This window comes from Colletes latitarsis, chromosome 9 (genome assembly GCF_051014445.1).
Source record: "Colletes latitarsis isolate SP2378_abdomen chromosome 9, iyColLati1, whole genome shotgun sequence".
In the NCBI taxonomy this organism is placed as follows: domain Eukaryota; kingdom Metazoa; phylum Arthropoda; class Insecta; order Hymenoptera; family Colletidae; genus Colletes; species Colletes latitarsis.
This window is the reverse complement of record NC_135142.1, coordinates 27,547,851-27,563,657: the sequence shown is the minus strand read 5'-3', so window position 1 is coordinate 27,563,657 and position 15,807 is coordinate 27,547,851. Positions and strand designations below refer to the sequence as shown.

The following is a 15,807-nucleotide window of genomic DNA, read 5'->3' as shown; positions in this document are numbered from 1 at the left end:
AAATTATTTAATTTTACTTGAGAGTAAATGTAAGGTAAAAGTCATTATAAACTAATTTTATAATCTGCAGTAATAACTCTGTAATTTGTAATTGTTAAAGGAAAGATTTAACTTTTATTAGAAATAGCAATATATACGTACAATTTTCCTGGTCATTGTCACCAGAGCGTATTCACATTATGACTGAATAGTGGTGACCAAAAACAAATCACTGCAATATTATGTTTGTAATACTTTTTAAAATATTTCTATGTAAATTAACTAAAATAAAATTTGCCGATAGGACATACTTATAATTTTTTCGTGCGAAGCAAATGAGTCGGGGGGAGAGGCGTGGCGAAGAAAAGCGTCGATGTCCACGTTAGGCGATCACAAAAAACGAGAACAGTTCGCGCGGTTCTATACGTAATATCGAGCGACCCGGTGACCTCTCGTCGTGCAATTGATTATTTCACGAGAGGTAGTCGGAATATGTTGTCAGCAAGGAGGCGTAGTCCGCTATGGAGAGTCGTTCGGACAGCATAAAGGATCCGATTTATTATCCCTCGATGCAAGAGATCGCGGAGGGATCCGTATCCGTGACCGATGCTGAAACGATCGACAGAAGCAGAAGTTCCGCGGGCAGCCAGGAACTTGTACTCGAGGAAAACAGCACGTTAAAAGTACCCCGTAAATTTATCACGAATTGGCGACAGGCTTGCGATCGTACGCGCGACAGGACGAAGGATTTGTTGAAGAGATGGCGAACAATGTCGACCAACATCGACGAGATCGTCGACGCTCCGGTTCCCAGCAAGCAATTGGAACATCCTGGTTGGAGCGTGCACGTCTGGAGTAAGCTCACGTAATTCCTCTTTTGAAAGAAAACCTCAGACACAACATCAGACGAGAACAATTTAAAGACCCTGTTTATACTCATATTTCTGTTTTCACATCAATACATTTATCCAGTAGGGGAGATCTGGGACGATAGTAACACGTTAATATCATAAAATATATAATAGATAGCAACACACCCGTCTATCACAGCTGCATAGATACATACGTTATACACATTTTAATAGCTTTTGTGTAATCGTATTCTAAAATCAAATAGTTGCTACCGTCCCTGGTCTCTCCTACAATTTCCATAATTTCACGGTTAATAAACTATTCTTTCAACCTTTCGTTCCTTTCTTTGGCCTTTTGTTTTCTCGCTTTCTTTTCTCCTCGATACAGCGACCTGGGTGAGTCGATACCCCAGCGACGAGAATCTCGAGGCTATTGAAGAAGACGGAGTCGGCACCAGAGGAAGACTGAAGGACTTGGCAGCCATTCAGCGGGACAAGTTCTCGCATTTCTTTACGTATCTGCTGGACCACGACAAAGATGGTTTTATCGACAGGAAAGATTTTCGAATGCTTTCGGAGGTATCTACGAGCTTAGAAACGCTAAAGTTTTATCGCGTTCATAGATGCTAATGTTTCACACTTTTGAAAAGCGACTCAGAAGGTTCGCGGATTGGTCGTGGAACGGGCCCGAATATTTGCGTTTGATGGAGGCGGAGGAAGGGCTGGCGGAATTGATACTGGACGAAAGGAAGTACGAGGGAGACCAAGGGAAGAAGATCGGATTGGACGATTGGCTCTGTTGGTGGGCACGAATCGTTGCGCCTGTCGGCGGCGCTTCTTACAACGATATTCCGTTTTGGTTGAAAATTTTGCCGAAGATATTTTTCCTCGCGATCAATAGCTCGGCGAACGGGATCATTTCGAAGACGGAGCTAGCTTCGTTTTACGGATCCGTCGTTGGCCTGGACTCGGAGAGGATCTCCAAATGTTTGGACATAGCGTACAATTCTATGACATCGGTAAAACGTTGTTGTTATTATTCTAAAAACAAACAAGAATAATGGATGGTTACCGTAAAATGACTGTTAGAGAAAAAGAATACGAAGTCACGAGGAACAATAAAATGATCACTTATGTTCTCGCTTCAGAACGGAGGTCATCCACTCGGTTGGCCACAGTATCAGCTCGTGTTCGCCAACTATCTGTTTGGTCGAGGTCCTTTCGGTCCAGGAGAACATTTCCTCGGCATGACGGACTCCTGCATACTTCGCGGCAATAACGTACCGTTCCCCATCGATTATTCCGCGATGAATACACCGAAGGACAAATTGGAGGTGTACAGTCCGCATTGCAAGACCGCCCGACGTAGCGTCGTAGTTTGAAAAATAGGTGTGTAATTCGATCGGTACGTAATAATGCAGGCGCAGCGCGCGATGACGCGCCTCAACAGGATGTTGTCTTTTCTAAAGTTTATTCTACAGGAACAAAAGTAAGCCATTTCTCAATTGAGACTCAAGGTCTCGTGCGAGAGCATCGTCGAATGGGACACCCGCACAACAAACGAGCACGCCTCCCGACGGACCGATAAAAAAAAAAACGATCTAGCTTCAAAGAAATCACTGTCACCCAAATCGTAATTTTCGTCCCAATGAAATTGTCCGTAAATCAATTTACTTATAAACACATGTGTATTTTGGCACTTTATTCCGTACAAACACGCAAATACATACGTACGATTAGAATGTACGAATTATTCCAACTGCATCTTTCGGTCGCGAGCAAAGCGACGGTAATCGACGTTATTGCGAGAACAACTGACTGTTCGATCCCATCGCGGGAGGAACGGTCGGTTCTTAATCGTGCACGGATGTTTATCGATTTTAGTTTGTACATGATCTCGCGTAACGATAACGTCGAGACGACCGTCTCGACGGTACGACGACGAGTCGATAAATGCACTGTCTGTCGCGAAGCTTCCGGTGAACGGCGAACATTGAACCTCGAACGTCGAAACTTTGGTCCTCTAAACGGTTTTCGCCCATACAGCCAAAACGTACGACTCGATCTCGCACTCGTTTGTCCCCCTTTGGATTCGAAAGAAACCGTCCTCGCCCCAATCGACGCCCCAGGAGTTCGCGACCCTCTGGAACAAAAAATATTATGGGGGATTTAAGGTAAAAATAGGTAACGATTTGACGCATCGACGACTACTGATCCTCACTTCGGATCTACAGAATGGCGGAGAAATCGAATTCGAGTCTAAGAACTTCTTTACTTTAATTTTATTTTGTACCAAAGCGTTAAGAACAGTTGAAACTTACCCAGAATTTAACCGATCCGCCTCCGTAAGATGATTCTTCTCCCCATCCGATTATCCTCACCGAATGGTATCCAGAGTCATAACGTTCCGCAATTGCCGAGTGTCTGTACACTCCTGACTTGTACGAGAAGAAGTCTTGATAGACTCTCATGGTGGCTGCGAACATAGTAAATATATCCGGTACAGCTACAGTACGAGAGAGATCAACGCACGGATTCTTATTTGAGTGAAAATTTCAAATAACGAATAAAACAGAGTAAACAATTTCAATTATAAAATTGAATATTTATAACTGTCCCTGGTTTTGGTTCCTTATCAAGTTATATTTTAAGCATAAAGTTGTTCTAATCGATAGGAGGAAAGTTATTCTTGGTAGCATCGTAGGTTATAAAATACAATGCCATATTATCTAATAATAAATCAGCGAGAGAATCACAGTCGTATTATTAATGGAGCAAAAGAACCTTAAGGCTAATATTAAAAATGACTCGTCAAAACTAATTAAACGCAACGTAGAAATACATGGCCAAGAAATTCTTAACGTGAATCATCAGGCACAAGTAATATCCAACCAATGTTGTTGTCGAGATAACAGATTGAAACAAGCCTGCGTCGAACACGTGGCGCGGGAATTCTATGGGAGTAAGAAGGGCAAGACAAACCGGAAGCCACGTGAAACCATAACACAAGATACTAAAAAAAAAATCTCTTTTTACCAACCACATGTGTCAACTTTATGCTTCGAATATAACTTGTTGCCCTGACGAGGACTCGGAACGCTTCTGACAAGCACATTGGTCTTGAAAAATAATCCAAATTAATCTCGTTTCTACCCATAAGCTCGGCACGAAAAAGTTACCTTGCACGGGGCCTGACGTTAGAATCTCTTGCATGATGTCCGTCTCGTTACTCAAACGATAGGCTGGCCCGACTTTGTACAGTTCCGTTCGAAGAGGATTCGTCGCGGCGGGGCATCCTGCGCCCCTCAAGTTTGTTCTCTTCCGCAGCTTGCAGTGGTCAGCCGAACCCCTCCACGGGTAGCACGATTCGTCGACCAAGCTAGAAATAACGCGCGATTAACAGCCTCTTAAAGTTACTAGGCCTATCACAAGTTGCGAGACGCAGTCATTCTTCGCAATAACAATAGACACGGTACAAAATATACCGGAATGTCCACAATATATTTGTTAATAAAGGCGTCGCTGTTCTGTTAAAGCCAATTAGGCCATCTTGCCATATTCTAATGAAACTCATTGGTAATTTTAGCAACAAATTACCCGAACTTTCGCACGAACATCCAAGCTCTGTCTAAGTAGCCACCGTTGCAGCCCTGCTGGCCCCGATTGTTGCACGAGAGCAAGTGCTGGGCACTGAGATCGACACTGTCGGCGCCTTTGCTCATGATGGAGAATCTGTCGGACGCCACTTGCACGGTGGAGATCGCCCAGGACGCTCCGCACCATCCTTGGTCCACGACGGTGTTGATCTGATCGAGCCACCTGGAGTTGGCGTCGAATTCCCGCGGCAACGAATCCGGTTCGTAAATTCGCCGAACGGGGTTCATCCTATGGACCTTCGACGACAAATTGCGGTGAATTGAACCACCCCTCTTAAAAGTTGACATTTTTAGACCGTTTTATCCTAACACTTACCGATCGCGAGGGATTCAGAGTACCCAAGCGAAGCTGCACACCTTCCTTGAGCGTTCTACCCCAAAATTCCGTATAATTCGCGGCCGTCCAACCCAGGGACTCGCTTCCGATATTGATTTCGTCTATCAGATCCCGTTCCTGGAGACATCGATTCTCCTCGCAGAGTACTTCGACGCGTTCGCCCACCGGGGAACATTTACTAAAAATCGAGCAAAACGAGCGTGAAAAACATTGTCTCGAACGCTGGTACGCGAACAATGGAGAAACAGGGAATTATCTACCATGTGTTGCAGTTGTCTTTTAAGGTTTGACCGATGTTGTACGACCTTCCCTGGAAGAAGCATCCTGAAACGTCGAATCGATTAGACGGTTTCGAACGGTCGTGCAGAGTCGTCGACTCTAACCGAACAGAGTTTCGTCAACTACGAACGTCTGATTTCTTGAGGAGGCGACGTCGTGACTTCCATCCCTTTGCAATGGCTCCAGTAATCCGGGCAGCAGTCTTCCTCTCTGTATCGGTCGCAGAATTCGTCGCAGTAGCATAGCGTGGTGAGGATCGGTTCGCTGCACTCGTCCTGGCGTCCTGAGCAACAATCGCCCCGTGGATACTTCCTGGCGCAATACGGTCCAACCGGAAGTCCCGTGAGATCTGGCACGCCTCTCACGATCGACAGCAACAGGACGAAGACGATCGTTGCTAGACTCTCGCACGATCTCATCTTCGACGAGTTTGATTCTGCAACGGATTTTGTTTGCGATTAGCGAACACGATCTAAACGATCAGATAAAAGATTTAAACTTTCGTAGATGGTGGTCAAAATAAACAAAATCACTATTACTATCGTCCTATACGTCGAATCGTTCAGCGAGGAGGCTGCAATTCATAGAAGTCGAGGGTGTTGGCATAGTTGTGACACGTTAACATTCATAGGTCTATCAATCTTACGAGAGACATACCTTAGGAATTTATGTTGGACACTCTCGAGTAGCTTAGTGTGACACAATTGCAAAGCGTTCCAAGCCTGGGATGCATATTCAAAGTACGGAAGAACCGTCGGGGCGTATACGGTTCGTTCGACACTTTCTGTTCGCGGAACTATTGTACCACCATTTTTCGACGTAATCTCGCTTTCGAAAATGCAAACGAATCGTTGGTCGCGATCGAAACTCGTACGGAATTCGGACGCGTCGCGAATACGTAGTTGGAAACAATGTCGGGGCTCGCGTAACTCTTTCGAGTTCTCGTTACATTTTATTCAGCCTTCGTCCAGGCGTGCTCGATACTCGGGGGATTCGGCAACAGCTGGCATCGTACGTCGACGACGGTGCCAAAATGCGCGACCGATCAAAGAGTCATCCTGTCTCGTTTGGAATCGCGTCAAAGCGTGTCTCTCTCTGGTTCTCGCTAAATGTCACGTGCGTAATATGTCGTTCGCCGCAAGGTTCCCGTAACAAGACGGAGGAAGTAGACCGTGTTGACCGTGGTACGGCATCTTGTGCAACGTGATCGTCGAGGGTCGATCCGTTCCTCCTCAAAATCGCTAAACTCGAATTCCATCCTCGCGCATTCTCTCCAGCTCCTCAATACCCTTATAGTTCGCTTATATCGAGGAGCTGGAGAGCATGTCCATGGACGGAATTTCAAATTTAACGATCGAAATTGATAGAAAAAAAGGTTGTTTCGCTAATAGCGTCGCTACCATAAAACCACAATTTATGGACGAAGAGACAGATTCCTCTCAAATGGTGAACGTCTCTCAGAGGTATGCTTCATAGCCCCTTGCAGTCGATACGTCGATCGAAACTCTATGAGAGGTCGTTATCGAACACATTATAATATTAATGGAATGTGCCAGACTGGAACGTATCGACGTCTTCGGTTTTTTGACCTCGACTCAACCATCGTAAACTACCGCGTTTCGATCACTTTCACGCACGGTCAAACATCCGACCACGCGATAATCGCTTACACGATATTAAATAGAAATACAATAAAATTCCGATTATCCGGAATACTCGGGACTGGGGCAATGATGGATAACTGGACTATACATATAAAGTGATAAAAATGAGGAATTGTACCATTTTTATGGAGTTTTTCTCACTTTACGGGGTTGAGGAATAACTTTTCGGAATTTCTTGGAATTTCTATACTATATTCTTCGTCAAAATACGCGTTCTTTGCATTTTGAATCACTTAAATCCTCCAATTCGTCCAGAACTTATGATCTTTTAAAGACACGCATGAAAGGAGATATTTCTGGCCAGACATTATATTTTCGGTAAAGAATTTTTTTCTCAAAAGTGCGTAGGATATCGGGGGTATGTCTATTCACCAAAAATAATTGTAATCGACCCCTGCAACTAAAAATAATTTTTTCAGAATGATTTGACAGTTTTTAATTTCGTCGAAAATTTTCTCCACTTACAGAATTTTTTTCTCGAAAATGGTTAGGATTTCGAGGGTATGTCTATTCACCAAAAATAATTGTAATCGACCCCTGCAACTAAAAATAATTTTTTCAGAATGATTTGAAATTATTTTTTTCCGCGGAGAAATTCTAGCGGTAACAGAATGGCACAACTATAGAACACTCGAAACTTAGGCTTCGATCTACCCCTAGTAGGCTCCGTGGAGACTTTGAGAACGAAAGGAAGAGTAACTCTTTGCGTTCATTATGCCTATCGTTCGTCAAAGTGTTCCGCAACTCGTTGGAGGATTCGTTTGCTACTCGTTGAACGAACTAACGCGAATCGCGTAACAAATCGAGACGGCTCCAATATAACTTAGCATACACGTACGAACCAGCGAACAAAACGATGTTCTTGACCCGTTTCGTTTCATTAGGGATAAAACGACGTCGCAGTCGCGATACGATTACGCGCGCATCTGCCCACGTCTCGGTAGTTAAAAGTGTAACGTCTTACAAAGGATGAACGATCTACCCTTCTCGAGTATCGAGTCTCTCCTAATCTAGAACTCTCCTCTCAATCACAAACACTACGATACACGTACTCTACGAAGTCTATTTCATCCTGGCTTCAGTGTTTTCCATAAAACTAAACAAACTAGTTGGCCAGTGGTTGATTTAACCCTCAGCGAACGCGGAGCCATTTTTATTCGCTTGTTATTTCTTCTAACGCATAACAAATTAATGCATCATCGTGTATTCTTCTCGAGAAAAAGAACCAGATTGCCTTACATGTAGTGCGGAATAACAAACAAAGTTGAGAGGTAGCAAGCAATTATCTAACGTCGTAATAATTAAAGCGTAGACTGCAGTATCGCTATTGAATCGCCATTTACTAATTGAAGAATTATTACTCTGTTATAGGTATACTTTAACTGGCGATATTAGTAAATGTGTGCACTCATCGGTGAAGCGTAATCGAATACAGTTTACGCGATTAATTGGATCTCAAGGTCCGTAAGATAAAGGCTTTCCATTAACGAGTATCTTCTTGAAACAGCCTATTTCTTATTTTCGTATTCTTATTTGATAATTTTGGTATTTCCGGTCTCTGCAATTAGTACGTTTCAGTTTTGTCAAATTTCGATGTTACATATTTGTAGCTTAAGCATTAACAAATCGTGATGTCAAGTTTGTATTTCGTACGATGATTTGTTTTCAAAATATACGTCTTTGAAAATGAGTCATTTTATCATCCAACAAACTAGAACTCCGACTTAATGCTCCTCGATAAATCAAAGCGTGCGTGTTCTTGAATCTCTGAACAAGAATTTCGGTGGCACGCTTGTGTTGCCAATTACTAATGCGCCAGTCATTATTCTCCTAATTTTTGTATTATTATTTATTAATTTTTATACATTATACATTTGAATTTAATTATAGCAGCGCATAAATGCACGCAATGTGTTTTACAAAATGTGATTCATTTACTTCGTAACTCTTTATTCAAATGATTTATGAGTGATATGACTGATTGTGAGCAAGAAAAAAAAGTCAACATTATGACCGAGTGTTAGTCGAAAGAATGATTCAGTCGATTGGATCTCTAGAGTCATAGATCTATATGGATCTCGTTGAAACATATATTCTTAAATTATTTAAATTGATTATTTCTTTTTTAATGGCCAAAACGAGATTGGGGAATCTTTTTGAAAATTCTCTCGATTGCAATACTTTCCTCTTTTATAGGTCGGGAAGTAAAAATATAAAGTCTGCCAAAATTCAACAATTTTGCAACGATTCTAAATTAAGCGTTTTCAGTAATGGTTCCTAATTATGGTCAAGGATAGACAAACTGACCTACTCTACCTGGCGTTATTCTCGGAAACAGTATGTTTATTTATTCATTGATATCAACAGGCTGAGACCTTTAAGCATGGTATAATTAATAATGATTTATGAAAACTTCCTAGATCCACGGATCTATATAGGTCCAATGCCACGAAGAGCAGATAATTTAAAATAAAAGAATGCAAGATGTGCCAGGATTCTATGTTCTTGCAACGACGCTAAATTAAGCATTTTCAGCAGTGGTTCATAATTATGGTCAAGGATAGACATGCATTGACCTACTCTGCGTGTTGCTATATCTTTAGAAATTTATGTTGCACTCTTTCCAAGAGTATTTTAATGCAGGGGGAAGTTAAACGGATGACGCATATTCCAAGCAACGTCTTACACACGCAAAAGATAATAATCTGAATGTACATACCTCCTTGACATCACCTGTTACTCGAGCAAGAATCGAGCCTGGGTGTAATACATCAAGGTCGGTTCTCTCATTTAGTAAAGAAAGCTACGTATTGTTTCATTTACACGGAAATACCATTGAATCAATTCGACGTGCTGATCGCGTGACGAAACGGTATTGATGAATCTCCGGGGCTTGAAAAGTGTTATAATACAGGTTTAGGTTCTTGAGACAATTATAAAGAATTTCTATTCTGAACGACTACTATGAAGAACCTAAATTTCTAACTATATTAGGCTTTGAGACGATTTCGAAATATTAAGTTTGCATATGACTATACGCGAATTCGTACAACGTATAAGTATATCCTGCTAATCTTGTTAGGATACTACGTACGCATGACACCAAGGATGAAATTACTCAATGAATGCAGTCAATGGATAACTATGCAATCTTTTTACAACTCCGATTGAGATGAACGCTTCGCCGAACAATTCGCTACGATGAATCAGAGAACCGGTATCGAGCCACTTCGATCGCTCCTAGCTCGTTTCGATAACCTTGTGTAGCCATTGGGAATCGATCGAATCGATAAAAACTAACGATGGGTCTAACGCCATATCGATATCACCGAGGCAGACGAACAGTCTCGAAAACGTTAGCGATGAATTGAAAGAAATGGTTTCTCGCAATCGTTCACTTCCGATCTATATTTTCGATAATCGAAGTTTGACTTCTCTTATTGTTCATCCTGTTTGTTTTTTCTTTTTTATTCTCGTTACATGAGTCGTTGATCGAACACGTCTGCAACATCTTTTTCATTGAACGTCGTTATTATCGATCCACGAGGCAATTCGAGGAAAAATGCGATACACACCTAACGCTCCAATCTATAATTGGATCGCGACGTCATATGTTTCCGCTCAAATTCTTTAAAATTTGAACAATTTTTACACGCTTTTCTCAAACCTTTATCGTACCGCGATGCGACTTTGGGTCGCAGCGAGTCTCTAAAAGCATCAAAAGTCAAACGAGCTTTAATTTGCCTCGAAATTAATTCCTTTAAGAGCTCTTGGCGCTGTTCATTCGTCGCAACGTACACCTACGTAGTTCTTAATCTCTTCGCTGATATTGTTGCTGACTTTGCATCTTTCGTAACAAGGAAACGTGCAAATCTTCTGCTACTTGATCGTATCAGCACCTTCGGGTGTCCTGCAGAAGAGCCAGGAATCTTTTTTTATTCTCTGTACGCTTAATCGACACATTGCACACTGCATAAACATTGTATAAATTAGTTAATATGTAAATAAATTATTATCTTCCCAAAATACTCTTTCATTGTAACGATTTTCCTCTCTACCGTGTATCGTTCGCGCGTTGTACGCACTATTTGAACGAGCTTTACGAACCGAATCTGCAGGTTCCATAATGGCTCCAATGATGTCACTCATACATCTGGAACAGTTTTAGAGAACCCGTCGGTATTAATTTCAGCAGGATTATACACTCGACATTGCCAATTTCGTAGACCTACAAGTATAAAATAAAGAAAAAAATGAGAAGTAATACGAAACTGACCGTTTCGTAACATACGAACCATTATTTTTAAGATGAAAAAAAATGGAATTTGAGAACAGACGCGCGAGGCTTTTTTAAAACTGCATTCGACAGATGATCGTCTAGCTTTGCACATACAGGGTGTTCGGCCACCCCTGGAAAAGATTTTAATGGGAGATTCTAGAGGCCAAAATAAGACGAAAATCAAGAATATCAATTTCTTGATGGAAATTTCGTTAAAAAGTTATTAACGTTTAAAGTTCCGCCCGTACTGAATTTTTTTCTAGAAACTGGATAGGATTTCGGGGGTAGGTCTATTCACCAAAAATAATTGTAATTGACCCCCATAACCGAAAATAATTTTTCCAGAACGATTTGAAATTTTTTTTTTCCGTCGAAAAATTTCACACCTTCTCGAATTTTTTTCTCGAAAATGCGTAGGATTTCGGGGGTATGTGTAATGACCAAAAATGATTGTAATCGACCCCTGTAACCAAAAATAATTTTTCCAGAACTATTTGAAATTTTTGAATTTACTTGTTAATAACTTTTTAACGAAGCCTCCATCAATAAATTGGTATTCTTGATTTTCGTTTTATTTTGGCCTCTAGAATCCCCCAGTAAAATTTTTCCCAGGGATGGCCGAACACTCTGTATATAATGGTCGACGTGAAGCTTCGAAGAACTGTATTTCTTATCTTTGAGGGCCGTAAATTGGAAAACTTGACGTTTGTTTTTTTTTTCATTTATTCCACGTAAATGGCCCGTCGGGGAAAAACTGAGCATAATAAGTAGCTTGCCACGGTAGCGAGCATGATGTCATCCGATTACGATACCGAAGCAACCACCGCTGACGAGTAGAATTCCATTTGACCCGTTTCGAAAAGAACGTACCTTTTCGGGTTACAAATAACTGCGACGATTCGAAATTCTGGACAAACACGCGCGCGCCTAATCTAAACGGGTCTATCGCGTTCATAAGGCATTCTTCGCTACGACGAGGCTTGCTTACCAAGCGAGATCGATAAACACAATGACATAACGCGAGAGATATCAAAGTTTGCGTCAACGTCTACGACAGCTGGCTCGTCTTTCGACGCGCAATAATTAAAATTCCAATTACCCTTTCAAATAGATTAACTATCGATCGGAAAATACGCAGAAACGAACTGGTAGCGTTCGATCGTTACCACAATCTTCGATCAGGAAGGATTTACGGAAGTGTCAGAAGGCTATCGAATCGATAAAATGATTCAGTGTAATTCTGTTTAAACAATAATGATTTTACGCGCGAAAGGCTAGGCGGCTATGAAAGGACTGGAAACAGAGGATTAACTTAATTTTCAGATATTACGGCAGTTTTTGAAGCATTTCCATTTGAAATTTTATATTTTTGCAAACGATTTTCAATTTACGGCGATTGCGGAAGAGTTTCCGAAACATGAGGTGTATTATGTAAGAGCCATTCACTAATTAAACAAGTCTCAGGGAATCGTTATCTCGCCGTAACCAGTAACTATCAGAAAGACCTAATTTCTGGGCACTGTCTCTCAAATTCGATTTTAAAATATCCAAATATTTATAGCGGTCCATGCACCCCCAATGGATCTAATATTTTTCTGTAAATATTAAATTTTCGATATTAAGTCTCCTTTCTCTATTCGCTTTATCGACGCAAGGTTCGATACGAAGTTGATCCATTTTTAGTTGTTATCTAACAGTGCCAAATTTGAGTTGTACATAACGTGGATCGAATCGACTTCTTTTTTAAATACACATACACTTGTGCCAATAATTCTGTGACTTGCTGTATGTCATCGTTCGAATACTTTCGTGTGGGAAGGTCAAGGCCGGTCGGGGAATTCTCCCCTAATCTGAATAATCACCAGATTTGGCATCGAAAGTCGATACCAAGTGTACGTAAGCATCGCTACCTATAACTTATAATTATAGCGATGCGTACGCGATCGGTGGCTGTTTTAAAAATGACTCGATCGACGAAAAGAGTTTCGAGAAGGAGGTTACCAGCATCGTATATTTTTAAGTGGGTGTTGAATGCTTCAGGGCCGAGGGGTTTCGTTTACAGTAAAAACGAATGGGCATTCGGATAGACACCCCGTTCGATATTCCGAATGCGCTTATTTTTACAGTCCGAGCGGCAAGTCGGACGGATGCTGAACAGAATATCGAACGTTCCAAGTTTCCCCGATATTCGGGAACGCGATTTCGATCGCAACAAGAAGAAGAAACGTCGTCGAACAACAACTCAGGGCAGATAATACTCGCGAAATGGAGGGGAAAAAGCCACAATAAACGTGGATCGAAAAAACCATCCAGAGTGGTTCATCTCTGAAGAAGATCAAACGTTCTTTGAGGAAGAGATACAGTTGGGGGTATAAAGTAGAATTTTTCAAACAGCCCTATTTTTAGATTTACAGTTTCGAAACCTCGCAAAGTCTCGGGCTGAAGTTTCGCGAAACTGAACATTAGGTTTCGAGCGAACTCTGCTTTTAATTTGCTGAAATTGGACCTCCGTTGGCTGAGTCTCGTTCGCGGGCCCTCTGAATCGCGAAACAACAAATAATCTCGATCTCGTGAAAAGTTCGAGATCCCAGATCGCTGCGTTTCTTTGAGATTCGTAATAAACAACGTAACGTTTAATGTTCTCGCGCCTTGCAAACACGCGCCCACCTCCCTCTCTTGTCCTCCCGTGCGCGTTTTTCCTCTTCTTTTAATCTGTTTATCGCACGGCGCGCCAATGCTTATACGCGATCTTTCAAATTGTTCGCGCTAAAAATAAAGCAAACGTCATATTAACACGTATGCGCCCGTTGCCCCAAATTCCGAACGTTCTTACCGCGTTATGGATATGATTGTAACTTGTTTATTTATGGTTACACTAGTTTCGGAACACGGAATCGCGAGAAATATAGCGATCGCTGGGATTTTCATATTTACATTGCTCGTAACGCGACATTTGAGACGATGATTGGACACTCGAGACAGGGACAAAAAGAGTGCATTGTCTCTGGGCGCCATGCTATAAGGGTACGAATAATTCTTCTCAACTTTATAGTTTTTCTTTTTTTTACACGATGTTACGAAATTTAAACTTCCGTCCTTCGATTTATCAAGAACGCCTCGCATACATATTTTAAAATGAATAATAAACTAACTTTATCTCGAATCGGACTGCAGAATCGTCGTATGAAATTTCAAACTGGAACAGATAGCGGCGCCAAACGAAGCGTCGAATACGAACGTTACGCGCGACGAATTATTTTTCTGCGACCGTGTTCCGTAAAAACTGACGGTCGTTTTGCATTGTTCGCACAAATGTGCGTGAAAAACACGCATTTCGTTCGTTAAAATCCTTCGAACTTTTGCATTCAAGTAGCTTGGAGTTTTCTGTGTTAGAAAAGTTAGGGGTGTCCAGCGTTTGGGGCTAGAAATAAAATATTTTAATTCGAGGCGTTGTTTTGGAAGGAAACTAGTTAGTCTTAGTTGCTAAAAACATATTCTAAACTAGGTATTTACGTTACATATACTTATTACTTCTCGATGTTATACACAGAAGGTCAGTACTTCTAAACAGAAACAGATAATGTGGTATGGGAACACCGCGTGTCCACTAACAATTACGTCCTATTTTTAGTTTTCGTACGTTAACAATTAATCAGTTGCGACTTATCTTTCCATTTTCAGAGTAATTAAACAGTCTCGAGCTACCAAGGCGCCTTCGAACATATTTTATCTACGTTTTAAACTCATATTCTCGCGTGAAACGAACTACTACGTATTCTATCAATTATCGGGTAACCTGTCCGATGCACGTGCTGAAAACTTGCTTGTCACTTACTTGTGGTCTGTTAAAGGGGTGTCCTGGCGTTCGTTCGATGGGGGGAGGGGGGGAGGCTAATTTCTTCGTCGAATATCCGTTACCATCTGCCACGTACGTCCACGACGGTGAATTTTCGATAATTCTTCGATGCACGCGTCGTTTCTTACGCTCGAACACGACGGGGTAGGTCGAGTTTCGTAAAACCGAGAGGGTGGCCTGCGAGACGAGAACGAAACTAAAGTTTTTTAAGTGAAAAATGTATGTAACGCAAGGCACGCGTGGAGCACGAGATTCTGGAATATCGGAATCACGGTCGTTTCGCGATCGTCAAAGATAAGAAGGGAATCAGCCCGGTGCTGGCGGCTCGGAAGCACGAGCCTAACTGGTCCGCGACCACGCTAAGTAAACGCGAGGTAAACGCGGGAGTGTCGTACGTGTCCCGCGGTTCATCGCGATTCGGTTCTGTTCGGTTCGAAGTATCGCGCATCGAGTATCGCGTTTCTTTGCTCTCTGCTATTTACCGGATCTCCTTGCTACTTCTTTCCACGAGATTCGTCATTCCTCGGATATGCAAAGGTCTCCCGATTAGATTCATCGTCGAGCTTGACGCAACGATGGGCAAAATTTTATTCGTGCACACATGCATGCAGTATGCCAGCCCAACTATCGTTTGTTTGCAGGTACATTGGTACTAGGAACTATCCGCCGCCATCTGTAACATTCAATTAAATATGTACATGATTTGATATATGTAACAAGGTCCTAAGAGTGCATAAGCGAAATTAGAAAATAATTCATACGATACATTTGTGGTAAATATGTAACAGAAACGGCTCGTAAAAGTATTCGAGAAAATCAGAGAATGTAAACAAACATTACATAGTTTGTTGGTAATCCGTCCAAGGGAGACAGTGCTAAAAATTTATGAAAATTAGTGAAGAAATA

General features: G+C 41.7%; 2 protein-coding genes across 7 annotated transcripts; one reads left to right on the top strand and one right to left on the bottom strand.

The window, feature by feature from the left end:
• Positions 1 to 295: 295 nt before the first annotated feature.
• LOC143345817 (uncharacterized) lies at positions 296 to 2,572 on the top strand. 4 transcript variants are annotated; one of them, XM_076773295.1, is made up of 5 exons: positions 296 to 834; positions 1,219 to 1,409; positions 1,481 to 1,849; positions 1,979 to 2,219; positions 2,312 to 2,572. In XM_076773295.1, exons 1-4 carry the CDS (start codon positions 501 to 503, stop codon positions 2,210 to 2,212), a joined length of 1,128 nt encoding a protein of 375 aa, XP_076629410.1. In that variant the 5' UTR covers positions 296 to 500; the 3' UTR covers positions 2,213 to 2,219; positions 2,312 to 2,572. The 4 variants fall into 4 exon arrangements, with proteins under 4 accessions (XP_076629410.1, XP_076629412.1, XP_076629411.1 ...); XM_076773297.1 differs by having other exon boundaries at positions 2,300 to 2,572; XM_076773296.1 differs by having other exon boundaries at positions 1,979 to 2,235.
• LOC143345816 (putative peptidase C1-like protein F26E4.3) lies at positions 2,500 to 15,365 on the bottom strand. 3 transcript variants are annotated; one of them, XM_076773290.1, is made up of 8 exons: positions 14,881 to 15,365; positions 5,233 to 5,538; positions 5,084 to 5,147; positions 4,803 to 5,001; positions 4,428 to 4,723; positions 4,010 to 4,209; positions 3,152 to 3,306; positions 2,500 to 2,973 (listed from the first exon to the last, which is right to left on the bottom strand). In XM_076773290.1, the coding sequence occupies exons 2-8, from the start codon at positions 5,519 to 5,521 to the stop codon at positions 2,854 to 2,856; spliced, it is 1,323 nt and encodes a 440-aa protein (XP_076629405.1). In that variant the 5' UTR covers positions 5,522 to 5,538; positions 14,881 to 15,365; the 3' UTR covers positions 2,500 to 2,853. The 3 variants fall into 3 exon arrangements, with proteins under 3 accessions (XP_076629405.1, XP_076629406.1, XP_076629408.1); XM_076773291.1 differs by lacking the exon at positions 14,881 to 15,365 and adding an exon at positions 5,760 to 6,367; XM_076773293.1 differs by lacking the exon at positions 14,881 to 15,365 and having other exon boundaries at positions 5,207 to 5,495.
• Between the last annotated feature and the right edge of the window lie 442 nt (positions 15,366 to 15,807).